Here is a 24,351-nt window from a genome sequence, read left to right as displayed (position 1 = left end):
TTTGGGGTGTCCAATGAGGAACGCAGCCGAAGCGGGCCTGTCAAGAGAAGGGACTGGGGGCGGGGGGATGGTGAGTCGGGATAAACACTCCGCGGCGGTGGTGGCTGCTGCTCTTCTCTGGGTTCTGTCACGGTGTTGACGGTGCCCAGCTCACCAGCCCCCTCCCCCTTCCTGCGAGCGTGATCGCCAGAGAGGCTGTCTCAACCCTGCTCTGCCCGGTCCACAGCGGGGCGCGGGTGTCCGGCGGCGGCGGCGAGCCCGTGGACAGTGGGGGTTGGTCCCGTGGCTCCGGCCCCCGGTGCAGAATGGCGGCGGCGGTTCGGATGAACATCCAGATGCTGCTGGAGGCGGCCGACTACCTGGAGCGGCGGGAGAGAGGTGCACGGGGACGGGAGGAGTCCGACCCGAGCAGGGGCCGAGGGTCTCTCAGGGGCCCCGCTGCGGGTCCGGTCTCCCGGCCGCTCCGGGGGTGGTTGGAGGCGCGGAGAGCGGGACCGCGAGCGCTCCCAACCCCTCCAGCTCTCCCCACGCGCGGTCCGAAGGGAGGCCGCCCGCTGCCCCAAAGGCAATGAATGGAGGTAGAAAGGGGGCCGCTGCACCCCGGGGTCCCGAGTGTCTCCCCCACCCCAATCCGTTGAGAGGGGTGCCCGGGGCCCCCTCAACCAGGCCCCTGGTTTACCTCACCGGGCTGGTCCCATCCGGCTCCCAGGTGGGCCTGGCGCCGGGTCTCCCAGCCAGAGGAGCAGCGCCTCCCTGTCCTCCCACCCCCTGCTCACGGTGTTTGCCCCGCATCTTCGCCTGAGGCTGGTCCCACTTAACACACCTGCTGGACGTTGCCAATGGGAAACCCAGGCTCCTTGCGCTGAGCGACTTGCTGGGTGTTTCTCAACAATGAGCAGCTGGAATGCTCCTTACACCTGCTCCGAACTGAGGGTGTTCACACAATTTAAAAAACAATTATTGTTCGAAGAATTCCACCTTGCTCCATTTAATTATTTCCACAATAGTCTTTTAATGAAAAATAAGTAAATTTTTAAAAGGAAATACTGTGGAGGGGAGAGAGTATTGGATGTCCTAGGCTCATTCATTAACTGGATCCTCCGGTTTTCTAGAAGCTGAACATGGTTATGCCTCCATGTTACCATACAATAACAAGGACAGAGGTGCCTTAAAACGGAGGAACAAATCCAAGAAGAATAACAGCAGTAGCAGGTAATTTGGTAAACATTTCTCTTTCCCTTTTTGATTATACTGCAGATGACACAAACTGCAGAATGAAAGTTACCTGTTGTGATTATAACCCAATAATTAAGTAGCGATCATGATTCAGTAATGCACACAAGGTCTTAAGCCATTGGAGAGGCAGCCCTTCTGATTTGGTTGAGGAGATTGAAAAAGAAAAGAGAAACGGATATTATCCATTTCTTTACTTTTCATAGTGAAAATTTTATAAACATGTTAAAGTATTTGACTTGGCATAGGTGGTAGATTCATATTTGACATGTAAATTAAATATAGTGGTTTGATCATCTAATTTGTCATATCTATTTATAATGGCAAAGAGGAATGAGCCAGGTTAAATCTGCCCTTTTGGTGATGGAGGAAACATGTAATATTAAAATATTAATATGTCACAACTCTTTTATGTTAGCCTTATAGTTCTTACTTCCTGGTGAGGTTTACAGGTTTATTGGTTAATGGTCAGTGAAATCATACATTAACGCCCTGAACATAGTTTCCTGTTACATATGACTCCTCCATTAATGCCATTGCCCTTTTCCCCCCTCTTTTCTCTTAAAATGTAAGTTAGCCTAGGAAATCTGTTTTATTAGGATCCATTCAATTACACCTTTCATTCCAATAAAATTATTGACATTTTCATCACTGACTTAGAAATCCTTATCCCTTTCCCATCCTCATGAATAACAGCCTGCAAGTAACTGTATTTGGTTAGTCTCTGTGGTATAATACAGACCACTAAAAACCAGAAGGCCTTCTTCTACTTAAACCTACCACTCACTTGTTCTTGCTGCCTCTTCTTTGATTCACTCTGTTGTCCTTACTTAGTGTTTTTTAGAACCACAGGATGTAAGGAGCACACATGTACTGAGCTCTAGAATAGGAAGGCACCTGAAGGATGAACCTGGTGGTTTTTCCATTCCCTCCCATCTTTAGCATTACCTGAGGGGGTAGCCAATAGACCTGTCATGGGTACTATGAGCCTTTAAGAACGATGTTTATACTGACTTGGATTATGCAATAGTACAAAACAATTTAGCTGTGTTGCATTTTGTTTCAGTATTAATTTTTTAAATTTTGTTTGGAAGAACTTTGAAGCCTTTTGGTTTATTTTTCTGAAAAAGTGTAGTCCATTCATTGCATTTATTCTTGTTCACTCATGATTTGAGAGGAATTGTCCTCATTAACAGTCAAGGCTTAATCCTTAGCACTTTATTTTTTCCTAAGTTTCACAGCAAAGTTGTTGGGGGGTGTTCAGTGGTAGGGAGAGGAAAAAAAGAGGATGTTGTTGAAGAGAAGTGGCTTGGTCTCAGAAGGTGATTAAGAAAGAAAAATAATGGTAGTTGAGAATTATAAGCCAAGAAACATATTCTTTCTCTTTTTAATATGAAGCATTATTCCTGAAAAAAAAAAGGCTGCATCTCCTGTTTTTTTGAAAAGCTCTGTTCTGTTAATGGGTTTGGTGTGCTTTCCATGGTTAGAAACAAGAGGCTGTCACAGTTGTCCATATTCTTGACTAATAATGAATTAGTATAATATTTTCAGTCAGACCATTTTCTTAAGAGACCATGATTAAACCTGGAGTTGGCACCGAGCAATCATTTGAAGCAAGAACCGGTTGTTTTGTTTAAATGTGATCACATCCTTTATGACCTGTTTGGAATGACCCCTACCTGAGCAATGAGACATCTCCCCAGGGAATGCAGTAAGATCCCTTGATTTGAATTAGACTTATGTCCAAGGCTATGTATGGTCAGGATTTTGAACTGAGGTAAGGGCTATAGAGAGATTGCTGCTGGTTTACGTAACCATTGGATAACAGTTTATTCTTGTTAATTCAGGTTGAAATGCTGTTCTCTTTGCATATAGAGTCTGGAGGGTAGTTTTCCTTGGACAATAAAAAATAAGGTTTAGCCACAATATCAAACTTCCTTGGAACTGGAAATGCAGATCTTAAATTTCTCTAGTTGCTTGTTTAAAAAAAACAACAAAAACAAATGAAATTGTGAACATTGGTTGGTTTGGAATCATCCACAGAACGACTGGAATACAAGGAGATGGAATCTTTTTTTCTCTTTCCTACTGATTTCTGAAATCAGTTACTAAATATTTAGAATTAAAATCCAGAGTTTAAAAATTATGTTCTGTTAACTTGTTAAAGCAGGCTTTGGCACTCATGTGAAAGAGGAAGTTCAGGACTTGCCACCCATTTCTTTTATGAGACAGTGGCTATATAGGTGACCTGACATGAGGAGTCTTTTGAACCCATTCTCAGATACTTTGCAGTTTGGCTTAGTTAGCTTTTAGTTAGAATATATATTTTAAATGGTGACATTTGACCTTCATTAGTGATTGCAGAATTATCAAATCTTTTCAGTAATCACATGGAAAATAATTTGACACACAGTATCTATGTATTTTTGTAATGCTTTAATTAAAAATATAAACATTGACCCATCAACAGAGTTGGCAGGAAGTCTCTGAACTGATCATTTTTTGAAAGGTCTGCTTTTTATTAAACACAAACTCAGTTTCAGTAAACCAAATGCACCTCGGTAATGCCTGAGCCATTAGTTATAAGTCCCCCTGTAAAAATCACCATGTGTTCAATACCCTTAAGTAATCGAATAAGATCTGAAGTTTCTAGAACTCTGTTCAAAGCTAGGAAGGAGTTGTGCTTCCTATGAAATTTGTTTAAAAGTTTATCTTGAAGACTCAGAATTTTTTTATATGTATTTCAAAGAATGCAAAAATTTTGGTAAGAGTGCCCTGTGTGCTGTTATTTTCTCTAATCAGCGACCATATTCTTTTCAAATATCCACCCTCCTCTCCTCCTCCACTTTCTGAGGATGGTCCTCGTCTACAGGGAAATCGTGACCAGCTGTTGTATACTTTCATCCATTTAAAAAATCTGTCAGACTTTGAACTTGTTATTCCCTGTTAAAACTGAAATGCCACGTGCTTTAAAGCCAAAGGTTTGCAGTTGCAGACCAGAATCTTGTTACCTGTGATATCCTGCTAGCCACTGAAGGAAGTAAACCTTCAGAAAAAACATGACTGGAGAATGCTGAGGGATAACCAAGTGAATCAACTTAAAGCTGTTAAGTTAACCAATTTGAAGGTTCACATATCCTGTATCTAGGAAACAAATATTCTAAAACTGAAAATATTGTCATTTTCTTGTTTTTCCTCACAAATAAAACTTGGTATCCCAAGAGCCTCATGGAAGAGAAGTTTTAGTGCCAGATTGGAAATTTCACTCACTCACTCACCCCGCCTCTAATCTCTGGTGTGAATGAACTTGGTGGTTGCCCGTCAGGTGTAACTGAGTGGCTGAGCATTCATGGAAGTAGTGATCCTCCGTTTATCTCCAGGGCCCAGTAAGATTCTGATTACGGCCCCACAGAATTCATAGCCTGAGTGGGCGAAATCTCCTGAACTGGTTAGACTGCAGAGAATCTCCATAAGGTCAAGATTCAGCGCCTTTTAACATTGAGGACACTAGGGGGTCCTCAAGTTTATAACTAGTCAGGGAGGTATGGTGTGAGGAAGACACTGACGTGGTCACATTACCTGACTTCTTGTGACTTTTGTGGAAACCTGTCCATAAATTCTGAGACCAGACCTTATATTCAAGGACAGCTATAAACACACTAATAGGATTTCACGTCCACCACAACTTTCATCCAAGGCTCTCTAATCACTTTTACAGTTGCTACCTCATTGATCCACGCTTGTTCAGAAGATAATTGGCAATAAGTTTTATTCCCATTTTACAGAGGGGTTAACCAAGGACAGGATGGTACAAAATTTTATTTCTTCCACAGTACCAGCTGGACTCCAGCTGGCAAAGCTGGACTTCAATTTCACCGTAACTGCTGCTTTAACCAGTCTGTCATCTTTATGCTAAGCTGAGTTTTGAAGCCCCTTCCTAAAATCCTTGGGTAGCTATTCAATAGTAGCATCTTTCAGGAGGTTGTACATGATAAATTTGTTACTTCAGGGAGTAGAAAGATTGAGGGGTTATTTTTATCCATTTAAAAGAATCCTGTAGTCAAACAACTTAGCATAAAATTTGAGTGGCTACTGCACCTAGAAAAAGCTGCGGAGCTGGGGTGGGGGTGCCACCTGCACTGTTGTACCCTCAGCCTAAAGAAAGCTTTGTGGAATTATATAACCCAAATTCACATCGCACTGTGTAGCTGTTTTTCTCTTTGTATAAATAGACCCCTTTTATTTCCTTTCTTAAAATGGATTTTCCACTAGGGAATGCATGCCTCTGAGTTTGTCACTTCTCCTTGAACTCTATTTTAGATATTTACATTTATGTAACTCCCCAAAGGGACTAATTTCTTTAGTAGAGCCCACTGAGGTTTTTTTTTCCCTCTTTCTCTGTCTTCTCTCCTACCAACTGTGGAAAGAAAGAAGTTAAAATAATTTTGTTGGTGTTGAAGTAGTCCTTTAAGACAAAAATAAAAATAATCTTTTTTCATATTGTTCCCTCTTTCAGATCAACTCACAATGAAATGGAGAAGAATAGGTGAGTTGGGGATTTGGGGGCTGCAATGGGGTAGCTTTGATACATTTCCTACTCATTAAGATGAGACTTTTGTTCCCCTTGACTCCTCCCACAAGCAGCACCTGATTTAAGAGTTCACTCTGGGCCCTCTAAGCGGAAATCACTGGGGGGGGGGGCGGCTGGCCAGTTCCAAAGACTACTCCCCCCACCTCACCCCTGTAGCCTGAGGGAATCCCTTTCAATGTGACCATTCCACAAGCCAGAGCATAGAGCATATTAGGGCCTAGCTAGTGTTTCCACAAATGGTGTTGTTTTAAAAAAATTACATGCTACTGAATATTATTGGCAGTGCTGTCTTAAATCACGTACGTACACAGATATATGTACATACACATACTTGTGTGTATTTACAGTTTACTTGTGAATAAAGATTCTCAAAACTCAGGCAAATATATGATAGCAGAAATTGGCCTGCCATCCTCACTGGGCTCCATCTTGTTGCAAGCCTGAGCTGACCTCTCTTACCTGGATTGCCTCTTGCTGCTTATTTAAAGCTTTATTTTCCAAATCAAGTTTGCCCCACCTTCAATGATGTAGCCTGTGGTGGTTCTCAACTCTGGTTGCACATTAGAATCACTTGCAAAATTTTTATTGTAATGTTATTTAAAAATATTTTTAACGGTAAATAGATTATATGTATACATTAATACATTCAAGAAGAAGAGAACAAATTTTATTTCTGCTGATTTTATAAAATAACTTTTTATTATAGAATTTTTTAAAATATACAAAAGTAGAGTGAATAATGTAATCATATCCTATGTATCCATCACCCAGCTTCAACAATTATCAACATTTTGCCAATCTTGTATAATTAAAACCACCTCGCTCCATGGAATATTTTAAAGCAAATCTATCTTTAGTAAAGACTTTGTACCCCCAAAAAAACATAACCACTTGCTTTTACCATGCTGAAAACAAAAATAATGATAATTCTTTGTGGATCATTAAACACACACACACACACACACACACTACCCACACAATACCCACACCTCACTCCTAGCAATTCTGATTTAATTGGTTTGGGTTGAGACTCTGCCCTAGTATTTTTTTTAATTTATTTTTTATTTTATTTTTTTATTTTAAAGATTTTATTGGGGAAGAGGAACAAGACTTTATTGGGGAACAGTGTGTACTTCCAGGACTTTTTCTAAGTCAAGTTGTTGTCCTTTCAATCTTAGTTATGGAGGGCGCAGCTCAGCTCCAGCTGCCATTATTAGTTGCAGGGGGCGCAGCCCACTATCCCTTGCGGGAGTCAAACCGGCAACCTTGTGGTTGAGAGCCCACTCACCCATGTGGGAATTGAACCAGCAGCCTTCGGCGTTAGGAGCACAGAGCTCCAACCGCCTGATCCACTGGGCTGGCCCCTATTTTTTTTTTTTTTTAATCTCCCCAGGTGAGTCTCACGTGCAGCCAGGGCTGAAAGCTACTGATCAAGCCTCATTCTGGTCTCTGAATTCCCTTCAGTTTGAAATACGGGCTACCCATCCAGATTGAATGGCTTTCTTGGTGCCCTGCATGAACAAGATGATATGTAATATGGCTCTGTAAATATATGTGGTTGTATCATGCAAGCCCTCCTCTGAGAGTCAGGATCTGCAGGACATGTTTTGTCAGTGAAGGGGCAGACCAGACCCTTCCTAGGAAGGTGAATCTTAGAAATAGGCGAACACGCAGCATTCCTCTACTGTGGAATTGATTGAGTGAGAGACAGAGACAGAGAGACAGAGACAGTGAGACAGTAAGTGTGCCTCCCTGCACATGTGCTTCTCCCCATCACTTCTTCCCTTTTAATTTCTCTGTGATTGTGACTGTCTGTGTTTGAAGTCGGAGCTTCCTATGTGCTTTAGGAATTTATATATCATGAACTGGAAACTCAAAAGTACCTCTTCTTAAGGTGCAAAGGGAGTAAGATGTGGCTTCTCTTTTTCATGTTTAGATCCTCTCCCATCTTCCTGCGTTTGGGGTGAACTGGGTAAACTGGGAGTTTTTCTGCTGAAAAGTCTTCTAGTTCTTCTTCTCCCCTCTGACATTGGCTTAGGCATTTATTTTCATTATTAAAATTTCGTCCTTTCAGGTGAGAGCTCTTAGGCTTACCACAGATTTGTGCCTTTCACCTCTGCGGGAATGCTGCAGAATGTCGATTTTATCATTTATTAGAGCAGTTCAAAGATGTTTATTTTCTGCCTACAGTGTCCTAAGACCTTGGCTCAGCACTAGGTGTTCAATGAGTTCACACGGGGGTATTCAATCAGCGTGGAGCCCATCTTAGAGAAATGCAGTTTGTCTAATGAGAAAGGCACAGAGACAGTTTCAGTGAACATACTAAGCTCTGAGACTGGTAGGCACAGGGGCTCTGGAGGCCACGATTCTAGAAAACTGACTTGAAGTCACCACTGGGCAAGCTGCTTATAACTCCGACTGCTTCTGTATGACTAGTCAAGTTTTGCTTGTTGAAGGGTTAACTTATCTAGTTTCCTTATTGTCCTTTATTGTTTGGAATTTGGTCTTCTAAGGCCTTGATAATTCTTTCTCTAGTCTACAGCATGTGAACAGAAGAGAAGGAAGTAAGGACTCGAATTTACTTAATTTAACAAAGCATTGGTTGCTGCCGTTCAGGGGAGGAAATTAAAGTTGTCAGTTCTTCTCCATTATTAGTGTGGGTACTTAAGATTTTAGGGTTTTGAGGTCAGTTGAACAGCTGCTCTTGTAGTCTCCCTGGTTTTAGGAGCTGAATGCCATAAAACAATACTGCTTTGCTGAATGCTACTCCACCTTAGCCATTTTTCACCTTAACATCACGTAAAAAAGATTGGCATGGCTCTCAAAAAAAAAAAAAAAGTAGCGACTTAGGAAAAGAAGTTGTAACAGTGGGAATTTTTTTTCTCTTTGATATTGCGGAGTTGATTATACTTGGGTTAGTTTTTTTACACAGAAACCTCTTCTGTGGCACGTTAGACATTCTGAATAATTGATGTTCATGGGACTCCACCGTTTAAATATCTTGGCATTGGTGGGAAGAGAAAAGACTTCGAGAATGGTGGAGGTGGGAGGTGCTGGTGGCGGCGGTAGTATTTTCCATTTAGTAGACTCGGTCTCCGTGACCACCCACAATGCATGTAGTGGGTGCTGGGAGTACAGAGCCCAATAACGACCTGGCCCCTGGGGTGGCGTGGCTGGGTATAGTATCACCGTCGATATCAGAGTCTGCCATTGGCCTAGGCTTCTCTGCATTTTAACTAATTTTGTGGGTCTAGCCTCCTATGGAAACACCCTTGGTGTGTGTGTGTGGCGTGTTTCTTTTTTAAAAAACTAATCTTGTAGAAAATTTTGAGAAATACAGAAAATCATACAAAAAATAAATCATCCATAATTTTAGCAGCCAGAGGAAGCCAGTGGAATTTTGAATTGTCTCTTTCCAATTATTTTTGGAAAACAACTTTAAAAATATAGTTTAGTGTAGAAAATTGGAAAGTTTAGAAAAGCACAAAGAATATAAAAATCACCTGTAAAATACCTTGCAGCAGGAACAATTGCTACAGTCCTAAGTTCTATAGCCACCTAGACTTTTGTGAAGACTTTTTAAAAATCAATATGGGATCATATAGTAAATAATTTGCATCTTCTTTTTAAGCTACATTATGAACATTTTCCAATATCATTAAGTCTCCTTTTCTAACATTACTTTTAGTGAATACCCAGTATTACAGCATAGGGATGTGCCATAACTCACATAACCAATCCCCTGTTTTAGGTTCTCCCCAGTATTTCGCTAATATGAACTTAATCTACCTTGGAGATAAATCTCTGTCCAACATCATAATTATTTCTTTAAGGTAAATTTATAGTTATGGAATTAATGGTATACACCTTGTTATAGGTTTTGATATTGACCCACCAGGTAGGTTATAGGCTATATTTTCCTTATACCTTCACAAGTTTATAATTTAAGATGTTTATGAATTTGATAAGTAAAAAACAAAAACACAGAGACAACTTGTTTTGATTTGCATTTCTTGTATTACTAGTACAGCTTAACAACTTTCATATCTTGGTGTGTGTGAGAGAGAATTGCCTGTTAAAACTTTGCCCAGTTTTCTACTGAGGAGTTTATCTTTTTCTTTCTTTTGAAAAGATTCTATAATACAAAGGATATAGTATATGAAAGAGATTGCCCCTTTGTGTATCACATAACTTGTTAAATTTATCATTTATCTTTACAGAATCAGTCTTCTCTCACTGAAGTTGCTGCCTCTATTGTATACTAAATTCTTGTTTATGGCTGAGTCTGTTTCCAGATTTGTTCTTTTTCACTGATCCATCTGCTCTTCCTCTTTTAATCAGTTACGTTTTATCATGCACTGCAGGATCTAGTAAAGCAAATCTCTACTCTTCCGCCCTACTTTTCTGATTTTACCATGTTCTTAGCTATTTTCATCAATTTATGTTTCCTGATGAGTTTTGTAATCAATCCAATTCCCCATCACCAAAGTTTTTTGGGGATTTTCAAAATCAAAATTAAATAATTCCAATATAAATTAACCTTAAAAAGTTTCTATTTATATATTAGATCTTTCCATCCAGGATTTGGTGTGCGTCTTCATTCAGATCTTTCTGTCTTGTAGTGTTTCCATGTAGATCTTACACATTTATTGTAAAAGGTATTCCTGGGTTTATATATTTTTAATATATATTCCTGCGTTTATATAATTTTTAAATAACTGGTTTCCCATTGTTAATTACTAAGTAATTATTATTGGAATGTAGGACATCTTTTGTTTTTGTTATATGCCCTTTATTGGTGATAATTCTGTTGCCTTCTCTTAGATGGAATTCCTCTGGTTTGAATGCCTTTCGATAAGCCCTTCAGCAAATGGAGATGAGTGAATGCATAGAAACTGCAGCCAGTCTATCAGGAGTCAGGTGCTAGAATGGACTCTTTTTTCAAAAGAAGGCTCTAGGATCTCCTTTAATAGCAGCCACTCATTTTTCTGGAATGGTTTATGTGCAGGTCTTCCTGGAATTAGACAGCTGGTCCAGAGAGATGACCTCTGCCAGCGTCTTCTGAACCCCATGACAAAAGATTTTTGTGTGGGCTTCGTGAGGAGGTCTCAGCCCCCTGATCTAAGCTGTTATTTTCATTTGGTGGCACTTGAGAGATTCTGAATAATTGGTGTTCATCAGGACTCCACTCCGAGATGACACAGTATTTCAGTGGCATCTGGTCCAGCATGTGAAACCATTTTAGTCAGATCTCAATTCTGGCAGGCTACTCTAATTCGTTGCAGGTCCCTATAGTTCTTTCTTTTGGGTTTTTGGCTTTTCAAATGGCCAAGCTCCTTATATCAAAGGGATAGGGGCCTGACTTTTGCGTGGGGCCTGTTGTGCTATGCATTGCACCACGCTTACTGCTTCTGATCTCCCTTGACCACATTCAGATTTCACTGTAGGATGTTGTAACAAACCCACATTGCTTTGTTGCCACATGAGGGCTGGGTATTACAAAGGAAGGACACAAGTATCAGTGTGCAAATCTGGTCTGTGTTCATGGGGTAGAGCAGCACTCGACTTGCACCACTAGAATCCAGCTTTCCTAAACGGTATACCTCTTGGGTAGATGGCATTTGCCCTTGGAAAAACTTGGAGAAAAGATTATGCTCGTTATTCGACCAATTCCCAACCCCCTACCTGGAGCCTTGGGAGCACTCCCTGACTTTTTGTCATAACAGTAATAGTCTAAGGGTGAGACAGAGCTAGCAAGTACTAATTATCATACATATTTTGTATTTTTTTAAATGGGACTCTAGAAAGAAAATCTTAGTGAGACATATATTTCATCCTTTTAATAGAGAAGTGATTTTATAACTTCAAAATGTAGCCACCAGGAATTGCTGACTTGTTCACAGACGGCCATATTCCCATGCAGCTAGCATATGAGTATGGAACGACCTTTGTGTTTTTTACAGAGATTACTATCACAATTTTGACAACTCCTTAAAACCTCCCAAAGTTTTAATTAAGTTGGTAATAATAATGCATTTGACAATTTTTTATAGAGGGGTCATTTTACAAAAAGGAGGAGAGTACTTTTTCCCCTCAAAGCATGACTTGTAGCCCTCATCTGGATTTTTTGTTTAACCCAGTAAGGCTTTGTCCTCAACCCAAAATCTAGAGAAGGTTAGAATCTCTTGTGACCTATAATCACTTTTAGGAAGTAATTTTTGACCCCTTAAGATTTGTTTCTTCTTAACTTTATACTAAATAACTTCTTTTTCTCACTATACATTTCACACATACCCATATCTGAAATTATTTTTATTCACCTCCAGTTATGCTATAGGATTTATGAAGCTATATAATTGGCTAAGTCTGTGTCCACACAAAGATAGATTCTTCTTTGGTTAATAATCTTAGGCCCAATTTTAATGAAAACTCGTACTCGGTGAGGTCCAGTGTGTCATGTTCATGAAGTAGGGTTTTCCTCAGAAAGAAGGGATAAATTACGAAAGATACCAGATTCTACTCCTAGGTCAACATCTGCAGATGGATTATTATTTTTAGGCTAATGGGTTAACATAAAATAGAAGACTTGGTCTCTTCCATTATTTGGTAATGAAAGAAACAGAACAATTAGATACGTAGGAGATTTGCAGCACATGAATGCATGAATAAATAAATGTGATCTATTGGAAAAAGAAAAAGCTTATGATTGACTATGGAAGCTTGGCAGCCTGTATGGAGAAGTTAAGTCAAACAAGATGTGGGTGAGGGAAATGAAGGAATATGCTTGTTAGGGGGCAAAAGGGGGCTCATTCTGGAACGTTCGGTGGGAGTTGCCAGTCGTAATGGTCTGCAGAGCTCAGATGGATAGTTCTGCAACAATCTGTTTCCTTGTTTGATTACTCCAACTGGATGTTAAGTACCCCCAAGGCAGGGACCTGCTCTTACGCGACATTACGTCCCCTGCTCTTAGGTAGGAAGGTAGCAGTGCATAGTAATCCTTTGAGAGATGTTAGCGGAATAAATGAATGAGCCAAGTGTATGTTTCAGGATTTCCACCTGTGAACCTAATTACTTATCTACCCTCTTCACTGGCTGCCATCCTGCTCACTCTGCCCTGACCTTGTAATTCTTTTTTGTATCTTTTTTCACTTTGAAAATCTGAGGGAGAGCATTCGGTCACACCTTCAATAAAGAAGGGTAATCTCTGTTAACAATGCCTCCCTCACAACACAGACACACATATGCGCACACCTGATGTGATACCCTTTCCGGTCTTGACTACATCCAACTCACGAAGAACTTGAAGGGCAACACAGTAAATTCAGGGGCACTGTCTGCAGATAGCACAGCCTACCTACCGTCTTACTCTTTGCGTTGCATCTATTCCGCAACCTATAAACCTGCTGGTCTGAGAGACATGGACAGCTTCAAGGAAGCTTGAGTGTGGAGGCAGAAATGAAAAGAGCAGCATTCGAAATTGTCTGAGAACGCGCCGGTTGGCTTGGGCACCTTCCGTCAGTGCCAGAGCCCTGGCAGGCACCGCCTCGCACAGCCCCGAGCCTCTTCATTCATGGCTTCCTTCACTCGCATGTTTAGTTTTCTGCGGTTCGTGGCTGACTAGAGTTAAGGAAAAGTAACAACGGAACTGTGTGGCGTCCAAATATATTTTATATTTCAATCTTTATTATATTTAGAATTTATTTTAATATTAATCTCCCCACTTCCTTGCCATTGTCTAATCCATTCTTTTCCCCAAGAATTCGCAGTTATCTCCCTAATATGCTAAATTCCTGGAAATTTTTTTATTCTGTTCACTTGATTTGTTTGTCTATTCCTATATTAATATATACTGTTTTTAATTATTGAATCTTTATAACATATTTAATATCTAATACAGCACATTCCTCCTCATTCTTCTTTTTCAAAAAAATGTGGCAGTCTCTCACACATGTATTCTTCTAGATGAAGTTCAGGCTAATTTGCTAGCATTATAAAGAATACTGTTGGGATTTTTTTTCCCCTTGGAATTATGTTAAATGTGTAGACAAACTTGGTAACATTGACATCTTTACTTTGAGAGTTCATATCTAGGAATGTGCCTTGTTTCCGTTTATTCAAATTTTCATACGTCTCTCAGCATAATTTTACAATTTTCTTCCCAAAGAGCCTTCCCAAACTGTTTTAAGTTTGTTCTTAAGTGTGCTATCCTTTTTTGTTACTATTGAACGTGAGATATTTTAGGGTCTCTGGATATGGATACACATCTAGCGATGAGCTTGGATTTCCAAGATCAATACTTTTTGCCCGTTTTTATTTTCCTTTGGCCATCGCAGTAGAGATATAGAAGGAAGGCCCAGAGAATTTCAGACACTTCCCTCCCAACCCTGAAGTCCCTTCGTCCCCTCTTGTGTACTCATATATGGATGGCCATGGAGTCTCTCCTTTTGCATGCAATAGCTTTATAAAATCCTTGCTAATTTTTTAATGTAAAAAATAGTACCTTTAGCACAAGCAAGGTCTTTATCTCCATAGAATACGGATTAGATTTTCCATGAAAATTTATATATATATATATATATATATATTAAGAGATTTATTAGAAGAAATTTGCTTACATAACTGAGGAATGGCTAGACATATCTGAAATCCATAGGACAGGCTGGAATTCCTGGGCAGGAGTTGAAGCTTCTGTCCTCAGGTGGGATTTCTCCATGAAATTTTTTTAATGACAAAAGATACCTAGTGTTTTGTGTTTTTTGTTAAAGGAAGAGTTTAGTGAATTAGATTTTATCAGACAGCCTCTATTTACCTAGTGAGGCACTCAGAGTTCCCTACTGATTTAAAAGGAATATTACAGTGCCATAGTTCTCTGTTTGCTCCCAGTAATTATCCTTCTATAGAGGAAGCCAGGCCTGATAGAAAAGCTGCTACCATATATGGAGCCTTCACCCGGCCCAGGGGCTTCCCTACCTTGTTGTAGTTAATACTCACAGTGGCCGTCTCAGCTAAGTATTGCCATCCTCCTCCTACAGATCAAAGATTGGTTTCTTTATGCTACTGTAGACCAAAGGTATATCAGTCCATTCAGAATAATGAAAGTGATATTTCTGAAGAGTCAGCAGGTGAAGATTGTCAAAGTTCATGAGCTAGGTACAAAGCAGTTGGATCAGGGCAAAAAGAAGAGGCAGTTGGGGGCAGGAGGGAGCCAGGATTTGGCACAACTGTTTTTTGCTGGGGGTGGGGAGCTGGAAGGCAGCTCTTGGCAGCAGCAGGGGGACTGTCTGAAGACGATAGGAAGGGAGGAGACCCACAGAGACGTCAGGTGGAGGTACTGAGTGGCTTCCTGTTGAAGATATGTGGCAAAGCCCTGCTAGTTCCCCAAAGGGGAGCTAGACCTGGTTCAAAACGGGACACTCAGCCCCTCCTAGAAGACCAGAGCCAGTGGCAAGAGGCTGGTCAGGACTGAGGGGAGAGAGCTGAGACAAGGGCTTGTTTGGGATCTGTGAGCCATGGATGCTCGGGCCTGGCTGGAGGAGCCCAGATGCCAGGGGCAGAGAGTGCGCGTGCGTGCATGCGTGTGTGTGTGTGTGTGTGTGTGTGTGTGTGTGTGTCAGGGGGAGGGGCCTCGGTGGGAGCTGCTATAGAGGTCTGTTTGCTTTTTTATCCGGTTCAGAAATTGAATTTCATTACTATGTGATGGAACTGAGCCTGCTTCAAATACCTCGTTCCTCCCTGTGGTTGGCCCAGGCACCAACCCGGGGGTGTCTGCAGGCGGGTGACGGGTGGCAGGTGGACAGGGCAGCCATCAGGCTGGAGGAGGTCAGGCAGGCACTGCCAAGGCCAGAGGCTGGCTCTGGATGCTACAGAAATCCAGAAAGTGCTTCAGTCCTATTTTCATAGAACGAGGCCAGAAAATACTGAAGGAACATGTATTATCCTCAGATCGATTTAGTCAAATTGGTTATTTCTACTTTCACAACTGGGAGTGTTCTTTGGAAACCCACATTTGGGTAGTGAAAATCATACTTTCTGGGCTAGACTCCCTGTGTCACTAGAAATGACGATGCATGGAAAGATGACTTTTTTTTTATATTTTTACCAGTAGACAAACTTCCTAAAAAATGTACATACTCATATCTGTAGATAAACCCACATAATAAAAAGACTAATAGGACACTGTTCTGAATCATGCCGTCTTTGCAAATAATAAGTAGGCTGAAAAATGTCTAAATCTAATTTTAATTTCTGAGCTTTTTTTCTAACTTGACAATTAGTCTAAACTTTGTAGCAAGAAATAAGTTGGATAACTGTACAAGTGACTGATTATATTTTCTAATGGTGTACATAGTAACAGGATCTGTTTCCATTGCTGTCTTTGAAGATTATCATCATCCAAGGTGAACAAGTACATCTTACACACAAGCTCTACTTTTCTCCCCACCCCGCTCCACCCCCTGCCATGCAGTAGTGGAAGGAACAGATCTTTAATGCGAGTCTTTGCTTGTGACCGTAACACATGGACAGGTTTTCAGCACGAGTGAAGTCTCATAAAATAGAAAGGCATTTGTACCATTACATCTCCCTGGGTCGGGAATGAATGCTGTTCTCAAGCTTGTCAGGATTTAAAGGGCCCTTGGAGACAGCTCCGTCCAGATCCAGACGAGGAAGGAGGCACAGAAGCAGATGAGGCAGGAGCTCAGAGGGTGTCTCATGTTAGATGCACCTTGCGGGGAACTTCCCAAAGTCTTGATATGAAGGGTGTGAATTGACTTCCTTGGTCAGTACCATATACATTGGCCTGTCTTCAAGCTTCCGGAAGCAGTTTTCTTCTTTTGGTCTGTGTTCCCAACTTTGTTAATACAGTAAAATTTTTAACAGGGAGGAAAAGGACAAACTAAGCTGTAAGGTTTTCTCCCGGTTCAGCTGTGAGTAGCCTCCCAGGCTTTCAGGAGCTCTGCGCCAGGTCATTGTGTGTGCGTGGTGGCCAGGTGTCTAAAACCGCAGGGCCCTGCGTACTGCTGAAGGTGCAAAGATGTAGTAGAGATGGACTCTGTCCTCGAGGAGCTTAAAGTCTAGTTGACTAGACGGCATCATCCATTCAGCGCACATTGAACACGTGGGAGGGGAAGGCACTGGCAGCGCGGCAATGATTAAGCTGCAGTCCCAGCCTTCTAAGGAGGTTGCAGGGGGTGGTTGAGTAACACTGCCCAACGATTCAGGCAGAACAGTGAACTTCCGGATGAACAGTGTAGACAGACAAGTCCTCAGAACATGGAGGAGTCGGCACGGCTGGAATGGCCCCTGGAGGCTTTCAGGAGGTGGTAGGCTGAAACAAGCACATTGAGTCTTGGCTGTTTCTCACATTCATGGAATCTGCCAGGTTCTGGAATAAAGCCAAGGTTTCAGTGACATGTTATTCAGTTTCCAAAATTTTAGGACCTCTTGTGCTTCTTCTGGTCAGTCTGATGAATGGCTCTCTCTCCAGTGGGTCACTGTGGCTTCTGCCCCATCTAGCCTTTCCCCTCTTCGCTCTCCCTTCCACTGTGCCATTCTGCCACCCTCTAAACATGCGTGGGATCACCTCCAGCTGTTCAGCGTGCTTGTTAGTGTAGCAATACCAAGGATATACTTTCTCATCATTTTTAAAAAATACATTTAACTTTTTGAATAGCAATAGTTTACATGGTTGAAAAACCAAAAAGTATCACAAATTATTTAGTAAAAATTATCCCCCTTTCCTTGTCCCAGGCAGACTATTCCCTGACTTCTCTCTTCCCAGGCATTCTGACTAGTTTCTTATGTATCATTCTGCATGTCATGTCCATACAAAAAAACACGAATACAGATAATTTTTCCTCCATGTTTTACCCAAAGAGAGCATGTTATATGCACAGTTTGATATCTTGCTTTTCTCTACCTAATATATCTGAGAGTTCTTGCATAATAGCACATTCTCATTTCCTTTTCATAGCTGCATAGTGCTCCACTGTATGGAGGTACCACAATTTATTCAACCAGTTCCCTACTGATGGTCAGTTGGGTTATTTCAATTTTTGCTATTTCAAATAAAGCTGTAATGAATAACCATACCCATACGTCACTCATGTGTAAATACCATCTATAGTAATGAAACAGTTATAGTGATTTAGTGGTCCTGAATGGGGAAAGAGAAGTGTGGTGTTCAAAGGATTCTCCCCCTGGCATGTGGTTATTTGCTGAATATGGATGTGTTCTCTTTGGTTGCATCATTCCCCTGAAACCTGGAGATAACCTGAGAAATGTGCCCAACAATAGCAGATATTAGTCCCTACCCCGACACCTGTTTTATAAATAGGCTTAACTGTAGAGAATCCTGGATTTTGCTTCCACTTGGTTTTCATCAGTGTTGTCTGGTTTCAAAAGGTGTTTATTTGGCAAGAGGTCGTTGGTGGCATCTGCCATCACTGGACCTGGAGAATTTCAAACTCTTTTAGAACTTGTTCTTTAGCGGTGCCCTCTGGCCCACCGCAAAATTCTCAAAAGCTACTTGATTTTGTTTCTGTAGACGGGCCCATCTTCGCTTGTGCCTGGAGAAGTTGAAGGGGCTCGTGCCACTTGGTCCCGAATCAAATCGACACACTACACTGAGTTTATTAACAAAAGCCAAATTGCACATAAAGGTAAGTGTACCCTTGTGATGCCTTTTTATCTTTATTCGTCCAGTACGGGTTTGTTTGCTGTATGATAGCAAATGTGTATCTGCAGCATGTTCCTCCCTCTGCACTCTCTGTCCTGAATCACAGGCGTCCCAAAGCCAGCACGTCCAGACCCAGCTGGGTATCTCTCACCCCTGGGCACCAGAAGTTAAGTGGTCCATCCAACTGTCCATCTGACTGTGTAAGCCGGAAACTCATTCTGGTTACAAGGCTTGTCCTTGCTCGCTCTTGCTCCTCAGTCATCTACATCGAAGTCGTCTCCGAGACATAAATATTTCACAGCCTTGTCTCCTTCCGTTTTCACCCCAGCGTTTACTATAACAAACTCCTCAAGGCCTGCCTCTGAGCTGATCGCCATGCTTCCGAAGAACACTCCTTCCAAAGCTCAAATCAATGTGGCACCCTACTTAGAACTCCTCTGTGGCTCGGGCGCAGGACATTCCCTGTCACCAGGCCTGCCCCATGCTCCGCCTGGCCTGACCCTCAGCTGTGTACAGCGTCACCTCAGGCTGTTGCACCACCTTCTCTGCCCCAGCCCTTTTTCCCGTCGCTGGCACTAGTCGTGCTCTCTGACCACAGGCCTTTGTACATGGTGTTCCCTCTGCTTGGTCTGCTTTCCCCTCCTTTCTTCACCTACTTAACTGCTTGTCAGCCTACAGAGCTCAGCACAGCTGTCAGGGAAACCTGCCATGACCTGGGGACCTCCTTCCTGCTACAGGTGGTGCTATTACTGGGTCGGTCCGTCTCTCTCTCTCTCCCTACCACCCTCCCTCTCTACCCACCTGTCCCCACTTGTCACAATTGACATCTGACAGTGGTTTATGTGATTACTTGGTTGTCTCCATCCTTACAAGGTAGACTCCGTGAGGGAGGGGACCAGGTTTTTGTACGCACCTTGTATCCCCAGCCTCTCCCCTCCAGGGGTCTGGTAGAGAGTCGGCCTCAGTACAAAGCTGGAGTAGCAGAGGGTGAGGGAGTTACGTTCAGACTCCTCAGAACCACAGCCCCAGTCGCTGTGCAGCATGTTTTTATAGTCATGACTGGACAAATGTCACTTTAATTATGGTTAGTAGCCTGAATACATGACAACTCTGGGGGGGAAGGAACCTCTGTTTAGAGCAAAACCATCAAAATTAAACTTCTTAATGATTTGAAGAATATGAGAAGCTAGAGGACAGATTTGTAAAATCAAGTGATCTATGGAAATGTGTCTTCTAAGCTCTTATGTTGAACAATTTGGAATCCAGATGTCAAAAGGGATTGTTATTTCCTGCTAACAAACAGAAGTTAATTGAGATTTGGCGTGACACAAAAAAGTGCCTATGTAATTGGGACATGGACGTGAATCAGCACGCATCTAATGGACGTCTGTTCCTTAAGCCTCCCATCACATGCCACGCTCTACTTCAGAGATCAGGTATTCAGGTATCACTGCAGACGAGGGAGACCACGTTGGGGCTTCCTGCCTGCAGTCTTCTCAGTATCAAAATTGAGGGGTACTAGGATGTTGGAGTGTCAGCTCACCCTAGAATTCCTGTGACAGTCCAGCTACATACAGCCTGTGGATGCTGAAAACGTTAAACGAAGACAGGAGTCACTGGCCAGTCAGCTTCCTGTCTCTGCAAGAAGCTAGACAAGTGACACCCCAGATGGCTTCTAAGGAAAAGTGGCCCATTTCCCTGCTAGAGAGGAAGATGCCGGGTCATTGTCAATTTTGAAATCTGCCTGTGAGCTCCAACAACTAACTGCCCCTTTGACTTGCAGAAACTTGAAGATTGTGACAGAAAAGCCATTCACCAAATAGACCAGCTTCAGCGAGAACAGCGACACCTGAAGCGGCAGCTGGAGAAACTGGGCATTGAGAGGATACGGATGGACAGCATTGGCTCCACGGTGTCCTCCGAGCGCTCAGACTCCGACAGGGGTGAGCCCTCTCCCTGCACCCTCCCCCACCCTCCCTCACCCACCCCATCCCTTTTGCTCTCCCACCTGCCAGCGGCAGAGCAGAGAGGGAACTAAGAACCTGCTTGTGAATTAGAGAAGTCGAGTCACGTGACCTCCAGGAACGAAGCTCTTTCCTGGTAGCAGTGAGGCAGCCGCCTCCAAAGCAGGGCTTGACGGGCGTGGCCTTGATTTTCAGCCTGAGTTTTCTAACGCGTCTCTCTTGCCCTCCCACAGAAGAGATCGACGTGGACGTTGAAAGCACAGACTATCTCACGGGTGAGTTGGACTGGAGCAGCAGCAGCGTGAGTGATTCTGACGAGCGGGGTAGCACGCAGAGTCTTGGCAGTGACGAGGGCTACTCCAGCGCCAGCATCAAGAGAGTCAAGCTCCAGGACAATCACAAGACGTGTCTGGGTCTATAAGAGAGAGCGGTCGCTTCGGCTGCCCCCGGATGGTTCTCCCTGTCGGATCTGATTAGGTAGCGTATTGGACCTGCCCACAATCCCCTTGCACGTAAACTTCAGTGTACCACCTTTACCAAAATCAGCTTTGTAAACGTTTTCAAGGAAGTGCTTAGGATTGTGGGTTTCTGATTGCATCCACTAGTTTCTCTTTCTCTCCATAAAAATTTGTCTCCGAGAGACTGTACATTCCAATCAATTTGAAACACCCAAGAATTCTTAGACCGAATAAGCAACTTTCACGTCTCAGCAATTCCCCCCCTTATTTACTGTCCCCATGTAACCTACCAGACCTTTCTTAAAGTTCTCTGGCTTACCGTGTTACTCGCCTAGCAGAAATGTACGAGTGTGTCTTGTGCTTAGGAAACTGAAGGAAACAAATTTCTAAAGCTGAGATCCCGGTCTCAGAACTCCAAAGTAAGCCTTGAAAGCGGCATTTAAGAGCACTTAACCGTGGACCTCACACCCGTGAGGAGTCAGGAATACCTCCAGCAAACACACCCCCCAGCTCCTTCCCCTCCCCGCGTGTGGATGGGAGCGGTATTTCTCACTCTAAAATGGACACCTGGAGAGCAGGTCTTTGGGGTTGCACAGCTGATAAAAGTTCCAATATTGTTTGTTCTCACAAACAAAACGGTACAATCTATTTTTGTGCGACGTGCTTGGGACCACGCTGTGTACGGCTACCCACAAGGCCATTGCCCCTCAAAGTTTGTTATGCTACTTGTCTCTGGAACATTTTTTTTTCCTACCTCAGAGATAAATGAGATCTCCATTTCCCACTTAACACAAAGTGATTATGCCTCTTCCCCCCCCCCCCCGAATAAGTGACATTTGGTCCAATTCTAATCTATTTTCCTATTTAACTTTCAGCAATAACTGAGCTTTGGCACTAGTTGAGCTAGTGTCCATCACCAGTGAAAGGAAAAGTCCACATTTCTACTCTGTGTTGCAGGTGAACAGGAGGGGATGGTACAGTGTTACTAGAATTCCTCTCCTTACTGATTATTTTTGGACACACCCAGAAACTTCTTTATGGAGGCTTTTGGGTAGATAGTGTGAAAGGCTGATATTTCTTTTGGGCTATGATTTCTCCCTTAAGTGGTCTCCCACTTTGTAGCATTTTTATTTAAGCTAAAACAGAGCACATGTATATGTACATAAGACACATTAAATCTATAAATACTATTTATTCATTTTATATAAACTAATGTAATGGAAAACAAATTCTTATGACTTTGTGCTTTTATAGATGTTCTAGAAACTTTGTATGTAGGTATCTACCAAATTGGTTCATTCCCCTTAATATTTTTGAGGTCTTGGTGTCTTCAGCCTCTGGCAAATCTTTTTCATTGAATTTGAACCATTTGTAAAGTCTGTGACGCTGAAACAGTGTATGTCACAGAGTGATGAGAACATTCCTGTAACCCACAGACGCACTGCAACCTAAGGGCTCAACGGCTGAACCAGTAGCGGCGGCCTCCCTGTGCTCCCCACGGCCTCACCACGCCTCCAACCCCCCCCACCTTCCACACAACCAAATGTTCAAATGCACTCTACACAGAAGCTCATTCTAGATAAGAGGAGCAGTGTAAACAAAGCAAGATTCTTTTTGCGTGTTTCTCTTTTTCGTGATTCTTTAACGCATTAAAAAAAATTTTTAATTGGAAGTAGTGGATTGCTAAATGATCCCAGAGTCATATGGTATAACTCTTCTGTTTTTGTTTTGTCCTGTTTTTTATTTTTCCCTTCATTTCAGCTTGGGGTGGGGGAGAGGGGCAGGTGACACAAAGGATTTTTTTATTGTTGGAATCTTTTCCAATTACCAGCTGAAGATTTGCACTGAAATACAACTTGTATGCCTTTTGCATTTTTAAAGCCTGCTTCCTGAATTTAAGCAGAGTGATAGTGTTCAAAGAGCCAGCTCAGCCTGTAACAGTTTTGAAAAAGATAAATCTGCACTTTGAGGTCCCTTTCGAATGCCATTCGCTAGACCTCTCAAGCATTTTGTTTAATTGCTACGTTCAAGCGCCTCACAAGTCCATGATGCTAGATGCTGGATGGCATCGAACTCAAGACTTTGGGAAAAAGCTTGTGGGCTTGCATTGGGGGAGGGAAGGGAACAAAATCTGTGTATTTGTTTGTTTAATTTAGAAATAAGGCATCTGAGAGGTGGTGCCATTTTCTGTGTTTTAATTGTTGTGCCTTTGAGTTAAACTGCATTTTTGTCTTTTGGTTGAAATATGAAATGTACTGTCCCAATATAAAACAGTAATTATTTGACCTTTGCACTGTTTGTCTGGTCCTTTTCAATTTGCATAGAAATGTGGAACTTGATAGATCGCTATATTTTTAATGCGCTTGTGATAAACTGACACCAGGGTTAGACATTACTTTCAAAGCTCGAGGTAAACTGAATCAGCATGCTAGAAGGGCCTCTCTCTGACCAAAACTGTAATCTTCAGGACCAGCAAACTCAGCCCAAGGCAGCTAATCCCACCTCCCCACGCGGCTGGCTAATCGGCAGCCCTGATTCGCCAATCTGTCCTTTCATTCACTGAGCCACCAGCCTGACTTATGAGCTATACAGTCTTTTTGGTTGTTTTGGGTTTGTTTTTTGTTTGTTTGTTTGTTTTTTTTAAAGCAAAATGAAAAGCCTTTCTATTAGGGTTGTTGGGGGGAGGGGATGGGCAAAGATAAACCCCAGCCTTTAAGACTTTGACAATTGTACGTAAATAGAGATGTGTATAAGTATAGGCACATGCATATTTTTATGTGAAAATTGATTTTAAAGAACTAAAAAGTAATCTAAACTACACTCTTATTGATACCATTGCAATGCAAATGGAAAAATAAGAGTATGTAGTCCAATTTAACTGTATGCAGTGAGAAAATATACCGTGTTTCCCCGAAAATAAGACCTACCCTGAAAATAAGCCCCAGTTAAGATCGTCAGCCAGAAACGCATTTAGTACATTATGACGATGTTCCAGAAGAAGACAACATGACTGTACTTGAATAAATGTAGATTGTTGTACATGAAAAAATAGGATATCCCCTGAAAATATGCCCTAATGCGTCTTAAGAGGCAAAAATTAACATAAGACCCGGTCTTATTTTCGGGGAAACACGGTATATGTGTGCTTCTGGTAACTTCCCAGAAAACATAGCTGTTGCCTGTTGGCTTAGAACTGCAGGCTGAGCACCCAGGGTGTTTTCGTTTGGGTTTTCCTTTGCAAAGCAGAGATCGAGAATTCATCAAGGTGCTGATAGCGACTGCTGCTGATACCTTTCTCTAGTCACAGACATCGAATGCTAGTTAGTGATTCAAAGAGCATCACATCTTTGAGCAGGACGTCGATTTTTCTCTCAGCCCACGACTAAAACAAGGGCAGTAAGTAGTCCCCGACCCTGCCACGGGCCACTG

General features: G+C 42.3%; 1 protein-coding gene across 2 annotated transcripts; it reads left to right on the top strand.

Annotated features, from left to right (window-relative positions):
* Nucleotides 1-43: 43 nt before the first annotated feature.
* On the top strand, nucleotides 44-23,215 carry MXD1 (MAX dimerization protein 1). 2 transcript variants are annotated; one of them, XR_004424801.1, is made up of 7 exons: nucleotides 44-378; nucleotides 1,113-1,212; nucleotides 5,750-5,779; nucleotides 18,369-18,483; nucleotides 20,284-20,443; nucleotides 20,698-20,941; nucleotides 21,798-23,215. XR_004424801.1 is itself a non-coding variant. In XM_033124423.1 (6 exons), exons 1-6 carry the CDS (start codon nucleotides 306-308, stop codon nucleotides 20,883-20,885), a joined length of 666 nt encoding a protein of 221 aa, XP_032980314.1. In that variant the 5' UTR covers nucleotides 45-305; the 3' UTR covers nucleotides 20,886-23,215. The 2 variants fall into 2 exon arrangements, 1 of the variants encoding a protein (XP_032980314.1); XM_033124423.1 differs by having other exon boundaries at nucleotides 45-378; nucleotides 20,698-23,215.
* The last annotated feature ends 1,136 nt before the right edge of the window (nucleotides 23,216-24,351 follow it).

This window comes from Rhinolophus ferrumequinum, chromosome 13 (genome assembly GCF_004115265.2).
Source record: "Rhinolophus ferrumequinum isolate MPI-CBG mRhiFer1 chromosome 13, mRhiFer1_v1.p, whole genome shotgun sequence".
Lineage (NCBI taxonomy): Eukaryota > Metazoa > Chordata > Mammalia > Chiroptera > Rhinolophidae > Rhinolophus > Rhinolophus ferrumequinum.
The sequence above is the reverse complement of the archived record's forward strand: the minus strand, read 5'-3'. Positions and strand labels throughout refer to the sequence as shown.

Excerpts from the sequence above, each read along its gene's own strand:
- MXD1 (XM_033124423.1), top strand. The coding sequence starts at position 306 with ATGGCGGCGGCGGTTCGGATGAACATCCAGATGCTGCTGGAGGCGGCC. Across the intron at positions 18,484-20,283 it reads AAGCCAAATTGCACATAAAG|AAACTTGAAGATTGTGACAG; the intron begins GTAAGTGTACCC and ends TTTGACTTGCAG. Across the intron at positions 20,444-20,697 it reads GCGCTCAGACTCCGACAGGG|AAGAGATCGACGTGGACGTT; the intron begins GTGAGCCCTCTC and ends GCCCTCCCACAG.